Below are 20464 nucleotides of genomic sequence, written 5' to 3' on the forward strand. Positions count from 1 at the left end.
ATTTGCATACAACTCAACAATCCCGCCAAAATAGCCAACCAATCAGAGCCCAGCTTGAGTTAACTATTCGTTTGCATCTATCATCGGACAGTGAATCCCTCTACTTCGACCCTGAGTCCCTTTGCCTTGCATGCTGCCTTGCTCCGTTAGTCATCGTCAATCCCAATCCAGCTTTCTTATGCCGCTTTAGTCCAACCAAAGCGCCTTTACCAAGGGCTTAGATTAGCCATGGCGGCTGTAAGCACGAGAAAAAAGGACAAGCGAACTACACTTCAGGACTTCGAGTTATCCAAAACACTGGGTAAGCCACGGAGCGATCGGCTCCCATCTGACAAAGCTGTTTTCCTGCTGTTTGAATCATGGATTTATGGTGTGACTGCTATGATTTCTAGGCACGGGTACTTTCGGTCGGGTCTTGCTTGCACGGGATCGACGTGGAGGAGAATTCTACGCACTGAAGATTATGAACATCAGTGAAGTCATTCGCTTAAAGCAAGTCGAACACGTCCAGAACGAGAAAAACATTCTTATGAGCATAGAACATCCATTCATCGTAAATTTGTAAGTACACTGGGTTTTATGGCGTGCCTGGAGTGTGTTATTTACCCGTTTGATAGTTGTTGTGATAGTTTAGTGTTTAGACGTGAAATTTGCGCGCTGGAATGTAATGCTTTGCTTGTCTTTTGATAGCAACGTAACCCCATCCCCTTGCGCTAGCGTTTTTAATCATCGGAATCACGGGATTACTTTGTAAACTCGTGGTATAATCGTGAACTAAACCCTGTGCGCCGTCCCGAACTCCATCGTCTCTGCTCGCATTTGCATGCCCCGTCATTCTTTGAAATATTGTTTGACCCTATGAAGGAATGCAGAATGTTGGTCGTCAACCAAAGGATCCAAAAATAGCTCTGTTCTTAAATAATTAAGCTGCACATGGAGCGGACACTTCAGTTATTTCATTGTAATTTGTTCAGTTGAAGTTTAGATCTTTATTTACTCAAACGGTGTGAGAAAGGTGTCTAAAGTTTTGTTGTTTGGAAGCCATTTCAGTGCTATCTCTTTTGAGATCTCGACACATGCTTGTGTCACTGGTTTTGTGAAGGTACCTTATTCAAGGAGAATCTCGCGCCCGCAAAATTCTAAAACCTGATTGAAATCCACTTTAATTCTTATGTGAAGTGGGGCATTGGCAGAAGTACCCGTTTTAATAGGCAAACAGTTTAATTACCAGAACGGGTTTAGTTTGTGTACTCGAGTCACAAAGCACTTCAATGGCCTTCGAGGCGTCGATCAACTTGCATACGAGAAAACTAAGATAGTTTCTATGCAAAGGGCTGATTTGTTTTAGTTTGGATAACGTACTCTATAAGCAAATGAGCATTTTGATTACAAGGTTTCATTCGAATTTTTATTGTAAATTAGTATGTGACTAGACCATGTATTGCTAAAGCAACCCTTGATGAATTCAAAGTGTTAATTATTTGGCGAGGCATGATTTATTTATCTTGGAGCAAAAGCGCTAAAATGACCTTTTCCTTCCCTCTTGCACAAGCTTTCTTTTTTAACCAAAAGCCATCGACACTTTTAGAAAGTCTATTGTTTTCGTTCTCTGCTCGCATGATAAAAATCAATGTTGCGATGGGTTTCACGTTCTAAGGTTTTATCTTGGTTTTAACGGAAATAGGATTAATTTATAGTAGAACTGATGGAATTAAAATCCATTTTTAAACTCAAGTTACTGTCGAAACCTTTTGTCTTTTATTTAGTTATCCCTTAAAACAGCCTAGGATTAGAAAGCTTAAAGTCTTTGTTGCTATGTTTACTTAACATCTCTTACGCAAATGACTGCACAAAAACAACAGGGCACGAAAACAAGATAGTTCTTGTTTGAACAATTTATTGCTTTATTTAGCCTTATGTAATTTTAATCCTCAATTAGTTTGAGTCTTGAAAATAATTATTTACTTCTAAAATAATTTTTATTCAGAGAAAATATTGTCCCTTGTTTGCCGAGTTTCACTCTTTATATATTTCAGGAATAGAACTTCGAAAAACGTTAGAAAGCAATTTAAATTTCTCTAAATTTGAAAAAGCATGATTACTCTATAGTTCACCAGCTTATTTCAAATATAATAACATTTGAAAAAAATGTATTTATCAAATTGCATTTAGTGTGATAAAGTCTAGACTTATTAAAACTTGGAATATAGCTATTTATACAGCAGACATTACATCTCAGCTCGAATTTCCTTTGATTTGACAATAACTTCCTAGATTAATATCTCTAAATCCATGGAATTTTGTTACAGGGTTAAATTGATGACTATTTTTAGTTTATCTTATTTATATGTATTTATTTTGGCCTGATATGTATTTTTTATTTATAGCCTATTTTGTTTTAATTCTATCGAGACTAATACTTCTGGTATTTTTTTTATCACTGTGGTTATTTACTGAGATTTTTTTTTCTTTGTGTGCATTTGAGAGTCTTTTAGGCTGGTGTCATCTTTATTTTGGGGGGTTGGGGGGGGGGAGGGGGTTTGATTATTTCTTTTGTGTGGGGATAGCCAGGGAGTGGATTCTATTTCTTTGATGAAAAAGATTTTTCACAGTTTTGTAATTGGTTTATTTCCCTGTGTTTCAGGTTGTGGACACAGCATGATCAGACGTTTCTCTACATGTTGTTGGAGTATGCATGTGGTGGAGAGTTGTTTACATATCTTCGAACTGCTGGGAGATTTAACAATGGGACTGGACTATTCTTTGGCTCAGAGATTGTCTCTGCTATGGACTATCTGCATGGGCATAGTATAGTTTATAGAGATTTAAAGCCAGAGAATATTTTGCTAGATAGAGATGGTCATGTCAAACTTACAGATTTTGGATTTGCTAAGGAAGTTCATGACAAGTAAGTACAAACATACAGGAGGGAGGGCAAGGGGGGATAGACACTAGCCCTTGATATTCAAGTGGGTAATTTCTTATTGAAGGACCTTTGAATATTCTACTTTTCCATTTGATGACCGTGACTGTTAGTAAGCCTTTTCTAATAGTTTTTTTTGTATGGATATTATAGATATTGTGTGGTACCCCCAGAGTAGCTATTAACAAGCTGCTTGTAACCTTTTTTGATTGGTTTATTTGTAGGACATGGACATTATGTGGTACCCCGGAATACCTTGCACCTGAGATTATTCAGAGTAAAGGACACAACAAAGCAGTGGATTGGTGGGCACTAGGAATTCTTATTTATGAAATGCTTGTAGGGTGAGTTTTTTTAGCCTCACAGTCGTTCACAGGCCTCCTCCATAAAGAGCAAGTATTGGGATAGGGAGGGGGGTGGAAGTGCTTGTAAAATACAAAACCTCACAATATCATAAACAGGGCATAGAAAGCAGTTAGTCATGAGTGTCCTGGGATTCTTTTGATCCTGCGGATGGAATATAAAGTAACCTTTTTGCAGCACCCTTTGCTCAAGGCAAGTCACACCCTTCCATAAGAAAGTGGAAATAAAGCCTCATTATATTGAGAATATTGTTAAATCAAAATCATTATTCCAAGAATATTATATTGAGTACTGTTAGATAAGGTTCAATTATCTTAGAAGACTATTCAGCCTGAAATTTGTTAGCTGGTCCTTAATAACTTGAAATATCACTTGATGTTTTGCAGATATCCACCGTTTTTTGATGACAACCCATTTGGGATTTACGAGAAGATACTGTCTGGAAAGGTGGAGTGGCCAAAGCATATGGACAACACATCTGCAAAGTGAGTCCTGCTATCTAACACATACACTAAGTTTACACATACACATAGTGTATACATGGTGCAAACTGAGTCCTGCTATCTAACACATAGACATAGTGTATATATGGTGCAAAGTGAGTCCTGCTATCTATCTCACACACATAGTGTATACATGGCGCAAAGTGAGTCCTGCTAACACATACACATAGTGTATACATGGTGGAAGTGAGTCCAGCTATTAACACATACAAATAGTGTATACATACACATAGTGTATACATGGTGCAAGAGACTCCTGCTATCTAATACAAACACATATTGTATACAAACTGAGTCCTGCTATCTAACACATACACTAAGTTTACACATACACATAGTGTATACATGGTGCAAACTGAGTCCTTCTGTCTAACACATAGACATAGTGTATACATGGCGCAAAGTGAGTCCTGCTGTCTAACACACACACATAGTGTATACATGGTGGAAGCGTGTCCAGCTATTTAACACATACACATAGTGTATACTGTGCATGGTGCAAAGTGAGTCCTGCTATCAAAGACATCGACAGTTTTGATCTAACAAATAAACCTAGAAATAAAATTGTAAAATAAATAAACATAAAATCTTTTTGTTTCTCGTACGTTCTATTTTTATATAGGGACGGTGAAAAAAGAGGGGGGTGGCGAAATTGGCCAGGGGGAGGGCTGTTTGAGGGATTTTTGAAGGGGGACCTTGTTTGACACACAGCACAGTAAAATGATACAAACAGTTAAAAAAGGATAATATTGTCTTTTATCAATCAATCGATTTATACATGTAACACTATTTAAGTACATGTAAAATCCGCATGTTAATTTAAAAAAACGCAGCTGCTCAGAAAAGCGGGGGGTGGGGGGGGGGTCATGCGTCGCCCTGCCCCTCCCTGTCCGCCGCACCTGTTATACCTGTTATTTGTTTTCTATAAAACTCCCGTGCAGCCAGCGCCGACATTGGCAAAAAAAGCAGTATTGCATTAAAGAAATCACATGACTTTTTAAGTGGCTAAGTCTGGCTAAAATTTGAAAAATTCGTAAGCGTAAATAAGTTTTTTTTTAGCTTTTTTGCTCAAAGCCCTTGTCTCCATAGAGGAAATCCCATAGTGTACAAACAGCAAAGGTATTGCCGGCCCCAGCGAAGCTGTGCGTTTCTCAAAGCGATGCTGGCATTGTTTAAACGGGACGTATCGGTACAAGCAGTGCTATTTGGATCCAATTGGCATTATGTGCCCACGTGTGAACAACATTTTCAAGTCGGACTGTCATTCATTTCTACTGGGTCTCTACTGATTGCTAATAGCAACGAGCAATAGCGGACTAAGAGATCACATGACGTTTCTACAATCTTCAACAAAAGTAAGTGGGACACTTCCCATACGAACAACCGCCAACCCTCTCCCCCCGATTAATATTGGTTAGAGGCGATTTTTCAGCTCAAAACACAAGCAGTAGCAAGGTGATCATTTGTCCTCCAACATTGAGGAAGGTTGGAGGGAAAGTGTCCCATTAGTTTTGTAACAGATTGTAGGTCGCCAAATCCAAAACAAAATAATCGAACAAAAAAATAAAAAATGACTGAACCCGTCACACCAGAGAACGACGAAAAAAATATTTAAATGAAACTAAACACTTTCTGAAAAAGTACTTCTGACTTTTTTCGTAAGCGTTGAATAAGTTGCTGTTTGTTGCTGTAATTTTGCCGCTAAACGCCTGAGCGCGCGCTAGTTTGCCACCCCAATAGTCACGTGATCTGTTAGCGCAAGTCCCCTTTTTGTACCAATCAGCCCCGTCACGCATTCTTTAGTCACGCCGTCATTTTACGCATAACGCCAAGTCGCACAAAGCATTCATCATTAAAGTTTAAGGCTCCATTCGTGAATAATTGTTTTGAAGTTTTCTTGCAAATAGGCCGTAGTATTTTCACATGTAAACAATAACAAAACAGAGGCTTGTGCTTATTTTACAATATGTAAATTGATTTAAAGAATTATTAACGTAAACAAGGACATAAAAATATGGGGGGGAATTGGCGCCAATCATTAACCGCGCCCACCTTCGTCAAAACAAAAACGGAAGAAAAGAAAATTCAAGATTCATTTTAGGAGGAGAGTCTGCGAAATTTTTGTCAGCGGTTTCATTTAAGATAGGGCTTTTTTGTTGCATATACAGTATATAATATAACCATACTTTGTAATACAGTAAAGCCACCAGGATTTTACCTACCTGGGACCGGGATTTTGCGAAAATAACGGCCAGGAAACGGGACCCCCCCCCCCCCCCCTCCCTTTCAGGACCCTGTTTTAAGACCGGTCGGTGTTTTTTTCGTATTTTGATGAAATGGGGAGCTTAACATTAATAAAAAATGGCGTCAAGAAGCATCTTATTTCTTGTAATGGATTTGTGTACACGTATTTCGCCAAAAGGCTTACCACACAAGTGTGGTAAATAAATCGTACTGCACGGGATAGATTTGAAAAAAATTGCGCGCACTGAAAAAAAACAAATTATCTAGAAAATCAGGGTATTATCGTTATCAGCCCCTCAGGTGTCTCACTAGGCTTTTACTGGGCTTTTAAAACGAACTTTAGAATTTATTTGAACCTAACTTCCCTTTCAATTTCATTCTTTTCAGGAGGTGGTTAAGTCTCCCATGGTCTGTAATTATATTGAAAAAAGACCTCCCGTTTTTCTTCAAGACGGAAATAAATTAGCCATTAGAAGAGGATGTTTGTGTGAGAAATATTCGTTTAAATTCTGCTCCACGTTTTATTTTTCGTGAAGCTTAGCTGCGTATTATCGATTTATTTGTTTAGCAAAGTGCACTTGGTAATTTACATTTAGCCATATCCTAATGTTAATTCTTGTGAATTAGATAAAGCTTCTCCCCTGAAGTTATTGTGATTTAAGACCTTATCGGTTTTCCCCCGAGTTGTTGATAATCTTAATATCCTCGCTTATTTTAGCTACTTGTTTACAACAACACATTAAAAAGAAGAAATTTTTCTACTTACAACATCAGAAAAAAGGCGAAGTGCCGCCTAGTCAATTACATTATTTTAATTTCTCGAACAATTAACTTAAAAAAACATATCAAAAACAGACATTTAAACCATATTTATGAGCTTTTCATTAAGGAGTTCTAATCCAATGTCATTTTATTGAAAAAAAAAAAACACACAGAGATGATATTTCTGGAGAAGTTCTATTCGATAAACTCCGTCGGGTCCGCAAATACGTGGAGAGTACTTTGTCAAGTGGTAGATAATCTTTCAAGTATCTTTTTAATGTTTATTTTTGTATAACGAAGACTATGTGCGAGAGCTACGTCTTTTTATGTCAAATTCGATCAATATTCAGCAACGAAATGAAGTGAAAAACAGGAGACATTCATTTTGATCTATTTCTAGCTATCCCTGAGCCGATCAATTGTAGCAAAAATGCCTTTCTCGAGTTTTACTCGGTAACTTATCAAATGGAAACGCGTTTGGTTGCTCTGCGGAAATTAGCGCCGCGCCGTTTCAAAGCAGTTATTTTCATAGATGGCAAACGTATTGCTTGTTAGAGAAAGTTATTATTCCAAAACTAAGAGCAACATTAACAAAACCGATCAGATTTCAATTTTATATGAATTATTGTGACACGAATACGACTTCTGATTATTAATGGTTTATTTTTAAATGTTTTTACTTTTCTACATTGGGGTTTATGGTCGTGATTAAATCGAGTATCTATTTTACTGCTTTTGTATTTCTGATTACATGAATTTCAAAGGTCTTTAGAAAAAAAGAAGCACCTGTTTGGCATAATTCTATCTTATATCTATGTATAAAAGCTTGAGACAGAATGAACTGTAAAAATGTTCTCTGGAAAAATATATTCAGAAAAATTTTGAAGGCATTGCTCCTCGGAGAAATCCCTTTATTCGGCTTTTAACATTTTTGTTCGTTCGTTCCTTGCCTGATTTTTCTTCTTCTAGTCGAACTATTAAGTCTGGATTGTTTTGAGATGGTGATTTAGCCATGCTTCTCTGCTTGCCTCTAGAGGCAGCTTCGAGTTCTGTCGGTTGAATACGCTCACACTTGAGAAAGCCCCACGAATCCAATGAAATGTCCTCGTTTAATTTTCTGTGTTGTATTCTCTTTGATCCCATAATTGCTGGAAGCTTTCCCTGCTTTAGAGGTCCAACCTGTAAGGTATTCTGCTCCAAAAGTCCCTTTCCTTTTGACCTCTCCGGTATCGGGGGAAGCACTGGATTACTCGGGGCCAAAAGCGTTCCGCTTCTCGGTTTTACCGCGAAGTTTCGCGTTGCCGGATGGACGAGCGACCGTGAACGAAATCTTCCCTTTGGAAGATCCTCTACTGAAATATGCCTGGGAGAATTCTCATGAGTCAATTCAAATGATTCACTTGAGGTCTCCTCAGCCTCGTGTGATTCTCCGGGGTTCGGAACTCGATGTCTTCCTATACATTTTATAGCAGCGCTGTAATCTCGCGATATTTTCTTGTGGGCTTCCTGCTCGTTTAGAGTACTAAACAGGTTTGAAAACATCATTTTGGCGGTGGCGTTTTGTGTGTTTTGCTCGTAGAGTTGTACACACACTCGATGGTCTACACAGGACTAAAAAAATAGAAATAAATAAATAATAGAAATAAAATTGTAAAATAAATAAACATAAAATCTTTTTGTTTCTCGTACGTTCTATTTTTATATAGGGACGGTGAAAAAAGAGGGGGGTGGCGAAATTGGCCAGGGGGAGGGCTGTTTGAGGGATTTTTGAAGGGGGACCTTGTTTGACACACAGCACAGTAAAATGATACAAACAGTTAAAAAAGGATAATATTGTCTTTTATCAATCAATCGATTTATACATGTAACACTATTTAAGTACATGTAAAATCCGCATGTTAATTTAAAAAAACGCAGCTGCTCAGAAAAGCGGGGGGTGGGGGGGGGGGTCATGCGTCGCCCTGCCCCTCCCTGTCCGCCGCACCTGTTATACCTGTTATTTGTTTTCTATAAAACTCCCGTGCAGCCAGCGCCGACATTGGCAAAAAAAGCAGTATTGCATTAAAGAAATCACATGACTTTTTAAGTGGCTAAGTCTGGCTAAAATTTGAAAAATTCGTAAGCGTAAATAAGTTTTTTTTTAGCTTTTTTGCTCAAAGCCCTTGTCTCCATAGAGGAAATCCCATAGTGTACAAACAGCAAAGGTATTGCCGGCCCCAGCGAAGCTGTGCGTTTCTCAAAGCGATGCTGGCATTGTTTAAACGGGACGTATCGGTACAAGCAGTGCTATTTGGATCCAATTGGCATTATGTGCCCACGTGTGAACAACATTTTCAAGTCGGACTGTCATTCATTTCTACTGGGTCTCTACTGATTGCTAATAGCAACGAGCAATAGCGGACTAAGAGATCACATGACGTTTCTACAATCTTCAACAAAAGTAAGTGGGACACTTCCCATACGAACAACCGCCAACCCTCTCCCCCCGATTAATATTGGTTAGAGGCGATTTTTCAGCTCAAAACACAAGCAGTAGCAAGGTGATCATTTGTCCTCCAACATTGAGGAAGGTTGGAGGGAAAGTGTCCCATTAGTTTTGTAACAGATTGTAGGTCGCCAAATCCAAAACAAAATAATCGAACAAAAAAATAAAAAATGACTGAACCCGTCACACCAGAGAACGACGAAAAAAATATTTAAATGAAACTAAACACTTTCTGAAAAAGTACTTCTGACTTTTTTCGTAAGCGTTGAATAAGTTGCTGTTTGTTGCTGTAATTTTGCCGCTAAACGCCTGAGCGCGCGCTAGTTTGCCACCCCAATAGTCACGTGATCTGTTAGCGCAAGTCCCCTTTTTGTACCAATCAGCCCCGTCACGCATTCTTTAGTCACGCCGTCATTTTACGCATAACGCCAAGTCGCACAAAGCATTCATCATTAAAGTTTAAGGCTCCATTCGTGAATAATTGTTTTGAAGTTTTCTTGCAAATAGGCCGTAGTATTTTCACATGTAAACAATAACAAAACAGAGGCTTGTGCTTATTTTACAATATGTAAATTGATTTAAAGAATTATTAACGTAAACAAGGACATAAAAATATGGGGGGGAATTGGCGCCAATCATTAACCGCGCCCACCTTCGTCAAAACAAAAACGGAAGAAAAGAAAATTCAAGATTCATTTTAGGAGGAGAGTCTGCGAAATTTTTGTCAGCGGTTTCATTTAAGATAGGGCTTTTTTGTTGCATATACAGTATATAATATAACCATACTTTGTAATACAGTAAAGCCACCAGGATTTTACCTACCTGGGACCGGGATTTTGCGAAAATAACGGCCAGGAAACGGGACCCCCCCCCCCCCCCCCCTCCCTTTCAGGACCCTGTTTTAAGACCGGTCGGTGTTTTTTTCGTATTTTGATGAAATGGGGAGCTTAACATTAATAAAAAATGGCGTCAAGAAGCATCTTATTTCTTGTAATGGATTTGTGTACACGTATTTCGCCAAAAGGCTTACCACACAAGTGTGGTAAATAAATCGTACTGCACGGGATAGATTTGAAAAAAATTGCGCGCACTGAAAAAAAACAAATTATCTAGAAAATCAGGGTATTATCGTTATCAGCCCCTCAGGTGTCTCACTAGGCTTTTACTGGGCTTTTAAAACGAACTTTAGAATTTATTTGAACCTAACTTCCCTTTCAATTTCATTCTTTTCAGGAGGTGGTTAAGTCTCCCATGGTCTGTAATTATATTGAAAAAAGACCTCCCGTTTTTCTTCAAGACGGAAATAAATTAGCCATTAGAAGAGGATGTTTGTGTGAGAAATATTCGTTTAAATTCTGCTCCACGTTTTATTTTTCGTGAAGCTTAGCTGCGTATTATCGATTTATTTGTTTAGCAAAGTGCACTTGGTAATTTACATTTAGCCATATCCTAATGTTAATTCTTGTGAATTAGATAAAGCTTCTCCCCTGAAGTTATTGTGATTTAAGACCTTATCGGTTTTCCCCCGAGTTGTTGATAATCTTAATATCCTCGCTTATTTTAGCTACTTGTTTACAACAACACATTAAAAAGAAGAAATTTTTCTACTTACAACATCAGAAAAAAGGCGAAGTGCCGCCTAGTCAATTACATTATTTTAATTTCTCGAACAATTAACTTAAAAAAACATATCAAAAACAGACATTTAAACCATATTTATGAGCTTTTCATTAAGGAGTTCTAATCCAATGTCATTTTATTGAAAAAAAAAAAACACACAGAGATGATATTTCTGGAGAAGTTCTATTCGATAAACTCCGTCGGGTCCGCAAATACGTGGAGAGTACTTTGTCAAGTGGTAGATAATCTTTCAAGTATCTTTTTAATGTTTATTTTTGTATAACGAAGACTATGTGCGAGAGCTACGTCTTTTTATGTCAAATTCGATCAATATTCAGCAACGAAATGAAGTGAAAAACAGGAGACATTCATTTTGATCTATTTCTAGCTATCCCTGAGCCGATCAATTGTAGCAAAAATGCCTTTCTCGAGTTTTACTCGGTAACTTATCAAATGGAAACGCGTTTGGTTGCTCTGCGGAAATTAGCGCCGCGCCGTTTCAAAGCAGTTATTTTCATAGATGGCAAACGTATTGCTTGTTAGAGAAAGTTATTATTCCAAAACTAAGAGCAACATTAACAAAACCGATCAGATTTCAATTTTATATGAATTATTGTGACACGAATACGACTTCTGATTATTAATGGTTTATTTTTAAATGTTTTTACTTTTCTACATTGGGGTTTATGGTCGTGATTAAATCGAGTATCTATTTTACTGCTTTTGTATTTCTGATTACATGAATTTCAAAGGTCTTTAGAAAAAAAGAAGCACCTGTTTGGCATAATTCTATCTTATATCTATGTATAAAAGCTTGAGACAGAATGAACTGTAAAAATGTTCTCTGGAAAAATATATTCAGAAAAATTTTGAAGGCATTGCTCCTCGGAGAAATCCCTTTATTCGGCTTTTAACATTTTTGTTCGTTCGTTCCTTGCCTGATTTTTCTTCTTCTAGTCGAACTATTAAGTCTGGATTGTTTTGAGATGGTGATTTAGCCATGCTTCTCTGCTTGCCTCTAGAGGCAGCTTCGAGTTCTGTCGGTTGAATACGCTCACACTTGAGAAAGCCCCACGAATCCAATGAAATGTCCTCGTTTAATTTTCTGTGTTGTATTCTCTTTGATCCCATAATTGCTGGAAGCTTTCCCTGCTTTAGAGGTCCAACCTGTAAGGTATTCTGCTCCAAAAGTCCCTTTCCTTTTGACCTCTCCGGTATCGGGGGAAGCACTGGATTACTCGGGGCCAAAAGCGTTCCGCTTCTCGGTTTTACCGCGAAGTTTCGCGTTGCCGGATGGACGAGCGACCGTGAACGAAATCTTCCCTTTGGAAGATCCTCTACTGAAATATGCCTGGGAGAATTCTCATGAGTCAATTCAAATGATTCACTTGAGGTCTCCTCAGCCTCGTGTGATTCTCCGGGGTTCGGAACTCGATGTCTTCCTATACATTTTATAGCAGCGCTGTAATCTCGCGATATTTTCTTGTGGGCTTCCTGCTCGTTTAGAGTACTAAACAGGTTTGAAAACATCATTTTGGCGGTGGCGTTTTGTGTGTTTTGCTCGTAGAGTTGTACACACACTCGATGGTCTACACAGGACTTGAACCCATAATGTGATGACTTACAACTTCAATGTGCTGCACTGATGTGCTACAGACGGCTGTGTTACATCTGATCACGTGCGGTGGCCGTATTTCCACGTCCGCTTGAGAATAATTAACAGAGCACCCAAAGTGAACAATGGGAGTTCTTTCACACAAGCGTTTTTTATTGTACTTTGTGAACCTGAGTTAGAAACGTGCCGCTGTGCATACACTTTTAGCCCAGCTGATATTTAATGTACCTTGCGTGGATAATGAAAGTAATTGCGAAAGTGCAACTGCAATGGTGATTTTCATTATTATAATGAAAGCCGTACTGACGAATATAAAAATGCTAAATGAAAGGGCTTAGCGTCATCATTTTTAAATTGTTTTTAAATTATAATTGTCAGCATAACGTGAATTGCTATTTTTGGTTTTAATCAAGGAGTGGCGTTATGATAAAAATGGATGGCTAATTGTAAATATTAATTATTGATTATTGCTAATGGTATAAATATATTAATTATCCCTTAAACTTTTCATTTCAATGTGCAACTAATGTCAATAGCTGGGATACAGCTTATGGTACTGTTATTATTTCGACTTCCTTGAATAGAAAGCAGTATTTATCAATACAATATGAAAGTCGTCCAGATTACAACACTACACCAAGCAAACCATTCTTTTATCGGGTAACCGTGATTTTTTCCTCAGAACCGCAATCTGGCAGTATTATATGGCGAGATGTGCTCGATAACGGTGCTTTTCTAATCAATTTTCAGGGATCTTATCAAGAAGCTTCTAGTTCACGACCGAACGCGGAGGCTCGGTAGCATGAAGGTACGTTGCATGCGTCTCCATAACAACGCACGTATGCTGCCATAGCAACTGCATGTCAAATGTCAATTAATTCCCGTCCTCAAGGTGCTTGGGGAGATTTCACTTTTCTCGAGTGCCCTTTTGAAATACTTCCTTTCGCACGCTTTAGTTTTTTTTCACTTCAGGCAAATAAGATATTCGGCTTTTTGCTCGCTTCTAATGTACAGGATTTAGAGAATTAGGTTATTTCTTTTTGAGAACACTCTTCGTGAGATTTTGAAGGGTAAGATTTTATTTTTAGTATTCTAAGTTTTTTTGTCGTGTCAACTATGTTTCAATCACTAGCATCGTAAATTAACCGACGTTGTGCTATTGTACATCAAGGGGGGTAGTCGCCCTCAAGCATAATGTAAAATTTAAGTGCCCATATATTCCACTTCTCAAACCTATAAACTTGAAGCCTTTTTTTGTTTGTCGATTCATGTATAATTGATCTTATGATCTAGAAACAACTAAACAACGTTATAAAAATAGTATTTTTAAAAGACTGATTTCATTCACTTGGCAAGATAAGCTTCTTCCCTCAGATTTGATTCTCCCAACGATGGAGGTTCAATCACTCTCTTTCTCCTTTATTTCTCTCTCTTATTCGCGCATCTAAAAAATGATCTACTAATAATACTCGTCGATAATGATCTCTACTTTGTCTGGAGGATCCTGTTGGGATTAGGATATGGCAAATACGCAGGTTTTACAATGGATTATTTCATTAACTCTCAGTGGCCTCTCAGGCAAGCCAAAAACAATCTTCAGTGCAATATCTCCTATGACGTACAAGCTAGCGCAGTCGCGTAATTGTGGGGGATGTAAATAAGACAAATTCATCTCGGATAACAGTGCGTGTGCTTACCTCAGCCGAGGCTAAAAATAATCGAACAGGCAAACTTTATTTCCCCATAATTTAGTTAATCATGCTTTCATGTAAATCTCCGATCATTTCCCCAACAGTCTAGATGCCTCCTTATCATGCTTCATGTAGGAAGTATTTCACTTTATTTTGCTTTTAACAAGTACCTTTAGCAAATAGCATCTCGTTTAGGCCCTTGAAGACTTGAACTAAAATTTTAAAATCTACCTTTATTTAACCATAAATCCCATTAAGATGATTTATTTTGAAAGATCCTACTTTTGCGATGTTTCTGTAAAAGCCGCTTTTCTTTTTCCGGTAATTTGCTACTTGTGCCGGGCAGTCTGTTTTCTGTCTTTATTTTTTTTTCTCTATTAACTCTCAGTGGCCTCTCGTGCAAGCCAGTTTTAAAGTAATTTATGTATCGTGTAAATTATCTTTTTTATGTACATAAAATGATATTGCTTTCGTTACGACTACCAAGCTATCTTATCAAACTTCACACACCGTCCGTGTTGAAAAACAACCGCTTCCTAGCAGATAATTGAATGAGTTCGGACTCCTCTGCCTGCTTTGAATAAGTAGAAATAGGAACAAAGTAAAGCCTGTTTGTTGATGTTATGTTCATGAGTGGCATCTCCATGTTTTGTTTTCAGAATGGCAGTGAAGATGTGAAAAACCATAAATGGTTTAAAGTTATAGATTGGAACCTAGTATTACAAAGAAAATTAAAGGTGAGACAATATCTCTAGAAATACTATAAAAATGAAAATGAAAAGGTGATATTATTCGAACCTTTTCTCTCTTGCTCTTTCATTTCAATTTGATCGCTCATACCTTTGCTTTTTTTGTTACAAAGACGCGCATGAAATATTGCTCAGTTTTATTTTTCCTTCCTGCTTGTCTCCAATTCCATTTTTAATGGCTCTTCCGTAATAGCACTTCTTGTTAAGGGGGGCACGAACTTTGGTACAAATGTGACAATTACAAGTGCAGAACGAAGTAAAATGATTTACTCAACGGGTTCGATTCGTACGAGTTCGCGATAAGCTTCTTGCTCGCACTAAATCACTAAAAAAGAGAATTTGACTGGAATATCTACTGAAACCTGTCAACAGTATTTCTACCCACATATGCATACTAGACATATGACATATTCAACCAAAGTGACTTCTCTTCTTTTACTTGTTTTGCCAAAGTGCTACGAAAGTGTGTTGATTTCATGCGTCATCACTTTGACATTGCTGGTGAACGGTTGACCTGTCTAACGCAGCGTTTCTAACGTGTCTAACGCAGCGAGTTTAATGGTGAATTTGACGAGAGGAAAACACTAACACAGTTCCTCCTCCAAGTCATCTTATGTCACCTTGTACAACTTAAAACTGCGCACAATCTAACACTGTCCCAATTCAACATACAAAGTATAATATACAATATACAATGTTTTTGTGTGTGTTCGTTGGCGCTCGAGTTCGACAGCGCGGTGCCATCATTATTACTAGTGTGGTATTTCGCAGACCAGCTTTTATTAAACGTCACAATATTGAACTTAAACCGGAAATTCTGCCAAGACATTCATACTGTGTTAGCTTGCTATCAAATCAGGCCAAATTCAAATGTTGAATTAGACAATTGATGAAAGCCTTTTGACAACTATCTTCGTCTCTTTTCGCTTTGCTCGCATTTGCGCTCATTTCTGCTGTCAGGGGTTAGTGTCGTAACGGAATTACTTCTGACATATAATTGATATTCGCATTATCATTCTTGACAAATTTATATTTCATAATCACAGTAAACACCAAAAATCACACAAAGAAAATTCCCTCTGAGAGCTTCGCCCCCCCCCCCTCCCCTAAAAAAGAGAAGAAGAAAAAAGAAACAAGAGAGTACGAAACTCTCTTCTCCAACATATCAAGATGTTTTAAGTCAACATCGTTTATAGTACCGGGCTTTTTGATGTTTATTTTTAATTTGTAAGCTTTCTCAATGATGAAATATATGTCTCTTTTAGCGTTCTAAAAATAATAGTACATGCCAATTTCTAAATTAAATATTATTGCCCAGATATCCGCACAGAAAGAATCCGCTCCACGGGAATTTCAAATACTCCCTCCCCCCTGGAGGTTATGGATCTCTTCTGTTCACATCCTGTCTTATAACGAAATCTTTCATAAACTCTACATACATGAGAATGTCGATGGTATTTGATAAATGGACCACAGCGTACCATGAACCAAGTTCGATGGCATCACGGCGATGGCGGCGTGGAAACCAGTGCTGCCATCACCAAGAGGGGCTTATGATTGAATCTTTCTAGACCGTTACATTGTTGCGATAAACAATCCAATTCTACTGTAGCAAAAAAGAGCTAGGAAAACTGTGCGATTATATTTTTTTCCGTAACTAGAGAGGTTCATGGTTGATTGAATCCATCTAAATATGAGACCGTTACAATGTTACGATAAAGTCTCCAATTCTTCTGTAGCAAAAAGGCGCTAGGAAAACTGTTCGATTAATTTTTTTCCGTAACTACCGTTACAATGTTACGATAAAGTCTCCAATTGTTCTGTGGCTGCTAGAAAGAGGCACTATGGGCATACAGTGCGAGCCTCGGTATCAGACGAATCGTTCGCAAATACAATGGACATTAGTATGCTTGTATCGTTCTAGTATTGTCATATTCTTTACTCCAGTGCTGTAAGTACTTTAAATTCATCTCATCATCCCGTTGCGTCCAGGCCGTAATGGATATCGAAAACTGGGGAAAGGATGGTGTGATACATTAAGAAAGCTTGGAGGGGGGCACAGCCACGCCCCTACTGGTCATAAAAAAACTCAGAGGTGGTTGCCCCTATATGCGTTACGCCACTGATAATGTGTCCTTCTCTTCAGTTTTTAAGATATTAGTCGAAACAAGACTATTAACAGTGTTTTTTGTTTGTTTGTTTCTATAGCCACCTATTAACCCTAAAATATCACATCCGGGAGACACGAGAAACTTTGACGACTACCCGGAGGAGGACTGGAGAGGAGCCCCGCCCTTGAACGCCAAGCACCTCGAGCCTTTCAAAGATTTTTAACGACTCTTTGAGTTAGAAGGTACGGTGGCTTGCATCTTTCCCTGCTAGCAGAGGCCTCTTTTCTCTGTATTTCGCTGGGCTAGAGTTCGCGTGGAAAAGATACCTCTGCCATGGGTCGCAAGTTCGTTTGATCAAACCGCCGTCCACGATCGTGGACGAGATCCAGAGCGCATGCTCCGTTCATTAATTACTGGCCACTATTTGAGCCCACAATGACTAGCGCATGCATGAAACGTATATCCGCTGCGAAATAATAAGCCCGCATTCGAAACGGCGTCCTCCGTAGAAATATCACGCGACGAATTATAAAAGAAGCCATTCAATGCCTTATCTTCATTCAGAATTTTCTCTCTTTTGACTAACGAGTCAATCTTCCGTTTACATGTTTTGCATATTCTTCTGGGAATATCTGATCTAAGTTTACCAAAAAGTTTTGTAACATTTTCTTCGAATCCAACTGTGCGATATTTACATTGAAGAAACTCGCCTGCCCAGATGTCTTGAAATTAATCCCACAAACAAGACAAAACTCGTCTTTGCTGCGTTTGTTGTTCAATCTTTTTATTGACGTTTTAGGTGATTGAAATTGAACAGTTGTTTTTTTTTTTCGAAGAGGAGAACTAACCGGAGTTTGATTCATGATTTTCGACTGAACCCATGCAAAGCATATTAGCATATTGACAGCTTTCGCGCGGTGGTACGGGTTTTGTCGGTCGCTTATTACCGCTCACGCATGCGCAACAGAAACAGTCTCGACCCATGGCAGAGGTATCTTTTCTTCGCGAACTCCAGCCCAGCGAAATACAGAGAAAAGAGGCCTCTGCTAGCAGGGAACTTGCATCTATGTGGTTGAGTATTTTTAACGTTGACTTTTCCAGTTCGAAGAAATGGCTTATTTTTTCAATGTGGGTAATAATCAGTTGACGACTTTTCGAGTTAGGCATATTGCAACCATGTGAATAGCACATGATATATACGGTTTTGTGATTGTTCGGCGCAAAGAAAAAAATAATTCTGGCGAAAGCCCAATGTCCTTTTCAACAGATCCTCGCAGCCATCGAATTCGCCAATTAAGTAAAAGAAATGTTTTCAAGATTTATTTTAGAGTTTTGGATTGGGATAGCCTTTATACAGACCTCCGTAATTCCTACGGGCTAAATTGGGAGGGTAAAAAAAGTGTAGAGGGAGATAAATAAAAGAAAAAAGAAGTTACTTTGAGTTAGCGGAAGATTAAAGTAATGTACAGTTAAAAGTAAAGTACGGTATGAAGTATTAGAAATTGATTTTGGTGTCAACTGTGAAATAAAGCTCGTATTTCTTTGTTTGTTTTCAGTAAACTATTCGATCTACCAATGCATTTGGACCAAGCTCAAGAATCAATTCCCTGGAGTAATATTCAATTTAGCTTGATGTACTTATCAACGTCTCATTTCCTATTTATTTCACTGTAATTGTTTAGAAATGAGGAAAACATAGGGAAATATCTTCTAGGGCGTTAAACAAATCACGCGATTGTCCGTAACGTGTTATACAGGAAAGCAACCCAACGAGCTTTATTTTTACAAATAACGCAAGCCTTAATGTGCAGTGGTGTGTCTAGTTCACAATCTTGCCTCATTTACTGCGTTTTTAAGGATTTTGTGAATTCATCTTTAGAAATCTAGTCGACAAACTGTATCATGGCTTCCCTCAAGAAACCTTGGTGAATGGTCCTTGGTCAACACATAAATCTTTCCCTTCCAACATTCCAGCCAAAAGTGCTGACTAATCAGAAAGAACGATGTGTATTTCGGCTGCACTTGGAATGGAGCCTAGTCTCGCCCAGAATAAAAGCGGCGCGCAAATCCCTGGAACTGACCCAGGGCAGAGTTTGACTGAGAAAGCCAGAAAGCTGTTAAACAATTTTAAACCATTTGCCAGAGTTTGCAGAATATTTCAAACAGCAATTCCTACATTTATCCTTTCTGAATATTACCTCTTTTTATACTTATACGCAAAGGGTTAAATTTTATATCATCAATTACAGCCTTTCTCACACAAAATGGATAGAATCACACTTAGTACAAAACCCATTTGTGGGACCTCATTTCTTCCAGAGGAAGACTTCTATTTGAAAACATGCATGCTGATATAAGAATATAAGGATTTGTTATCGATTATTGTGAATATTTTGTACAGATACGAATAGAGCCAAACTATGGCTTAAGGGCGAGCTTTTTAAAGAGCTAATACAAATTTTAAAATAACATTTTTGCATCAAATTTTCAAACAAAAGCCCCTGTATGTATTTTTATTTCGTCCAATAAAACCTGGAGTGTTTGATAATATATTGTCTTATTCATTTTGCTTGGCCATAACCATTCCTAATTAGGGCATAACCTTATATAGTCTTAACTCTATTTATGTTTCAGCTATGGAAAATGGGGGAAAGAAGATGGGCCGACATTTCAAGCTTTACGAAACGATTAACATTTAGGCCTCTCGCGAGTAATTGTTTTCAAAAATTCGTTCAAATTGAAACCCGTAGAATCCCCTTCAAAGCGTGCAATCGATCTGATCTTTGGCGAACATAATCACCTAAACAATAATTTTACAGCTTTACATACCTGGAGTTAATTCATATCTTTCCATATTCCCTTTATGTTTAAAACCCTAAAAGCACCGTGGGTCGCAGCACGTGGTTCACCCAGTGCAAGCTTATTCGAAACAGGTGTATTACCTGGGACACAATAGGTGTATTACCAGGGACACAATAGGTGTATTACCAGGGTCACAATAGGTGTATTACCAGGGACACAATAGGTGTATTACCAGGGACACAATAGGTGTATTACCAGGGTCACAATAGGTGTATTACCAGGGTCACAATAGGTGTATTACCAGGGACACAATAGGTGTATTACCAGGGACACAATAGGTGTATTACCAGGGTCACAATAGGTGTATTACCAGGGGCACAATAGGTGTATTACCAGGGTCACAATAGGTGTATTACCATGGACACAATAGGTGTATTACCAGGGACACAATAGGTGTATTACCAGGGTCACAATAGGTGTATTACCAGGGACACAATAGGTGTATTACCAGGGTCACAATAGGTGCATTACCAGGAACACAATAGGTGTATTACCAGGAACACAATAGGTGTATTACCAGGGGCACAATAGGTGTA

The 20464-nt window shown here is 38.3% G+C and overlaps 1 protein-coding gene across 2 annotated transcripts; it reads left to right on the forward strand.

Annotated features, from left to right (window-relative positions):
- Positions 1 to 61: 61 nt before the first annotated feature.
- Positions 62 to 19614, forward strand: LOC5506610 (cAMP-dependent protein kinase catalytic subunit PRKX). 2 transcript variants are annotated; one of them, XM_048733068.1, is made up of 9 exons: positions 62 to 301; positions 393 to 561; positions 2645 to 2908; positions 3148 to 3267; positions 3673 to 3771; positions 13266 to 13323; positions 14866 to 14943; positions 17164 to 17317; positions 18124 to 18482. In XM_048733068.1, exons 1-8 carry the CDS (start codon positions 229 to 231, stop codon positions 17287 to 17289), a joined length of 987 nt encoding a protein of 328 aa, XP_048589025.1. In that variant the 5' UTR covers positions 62 to 228; the 3' UTR covers positions 17290 to 17317; positions 18124 to 18482. The 2 variants fall into 2 exon arrangements, with proteins under 2 accessions (XP_048589025.1, XP_001627328.1); XM_001627278.3 differs by lacking the exon at positions 18124 to 18482 and adding an exon at positions 18623 to 19614 and having other exon boundaries at positions 63 to 301; positions 17164 to 17308.
- Positions 19615 to 20464: the final 850 nt, after the last annotated feature.

The sequence above is a fragment of the Nematostella vectensis genome, chromosome 9, assembly GCF_932526225.1.
Source record: "Nematostella vectensis chromosome 9, jaNemVect1.1, whole genome shotgun sequence".
In the NCBI taxonomy this organism is placed as follows: Eukaryota; Metazoa; Cnidaria; class Anthozoa; order Actiniaria; family Edwardsiidae; genus Nematostella; species Nematostella vectensis.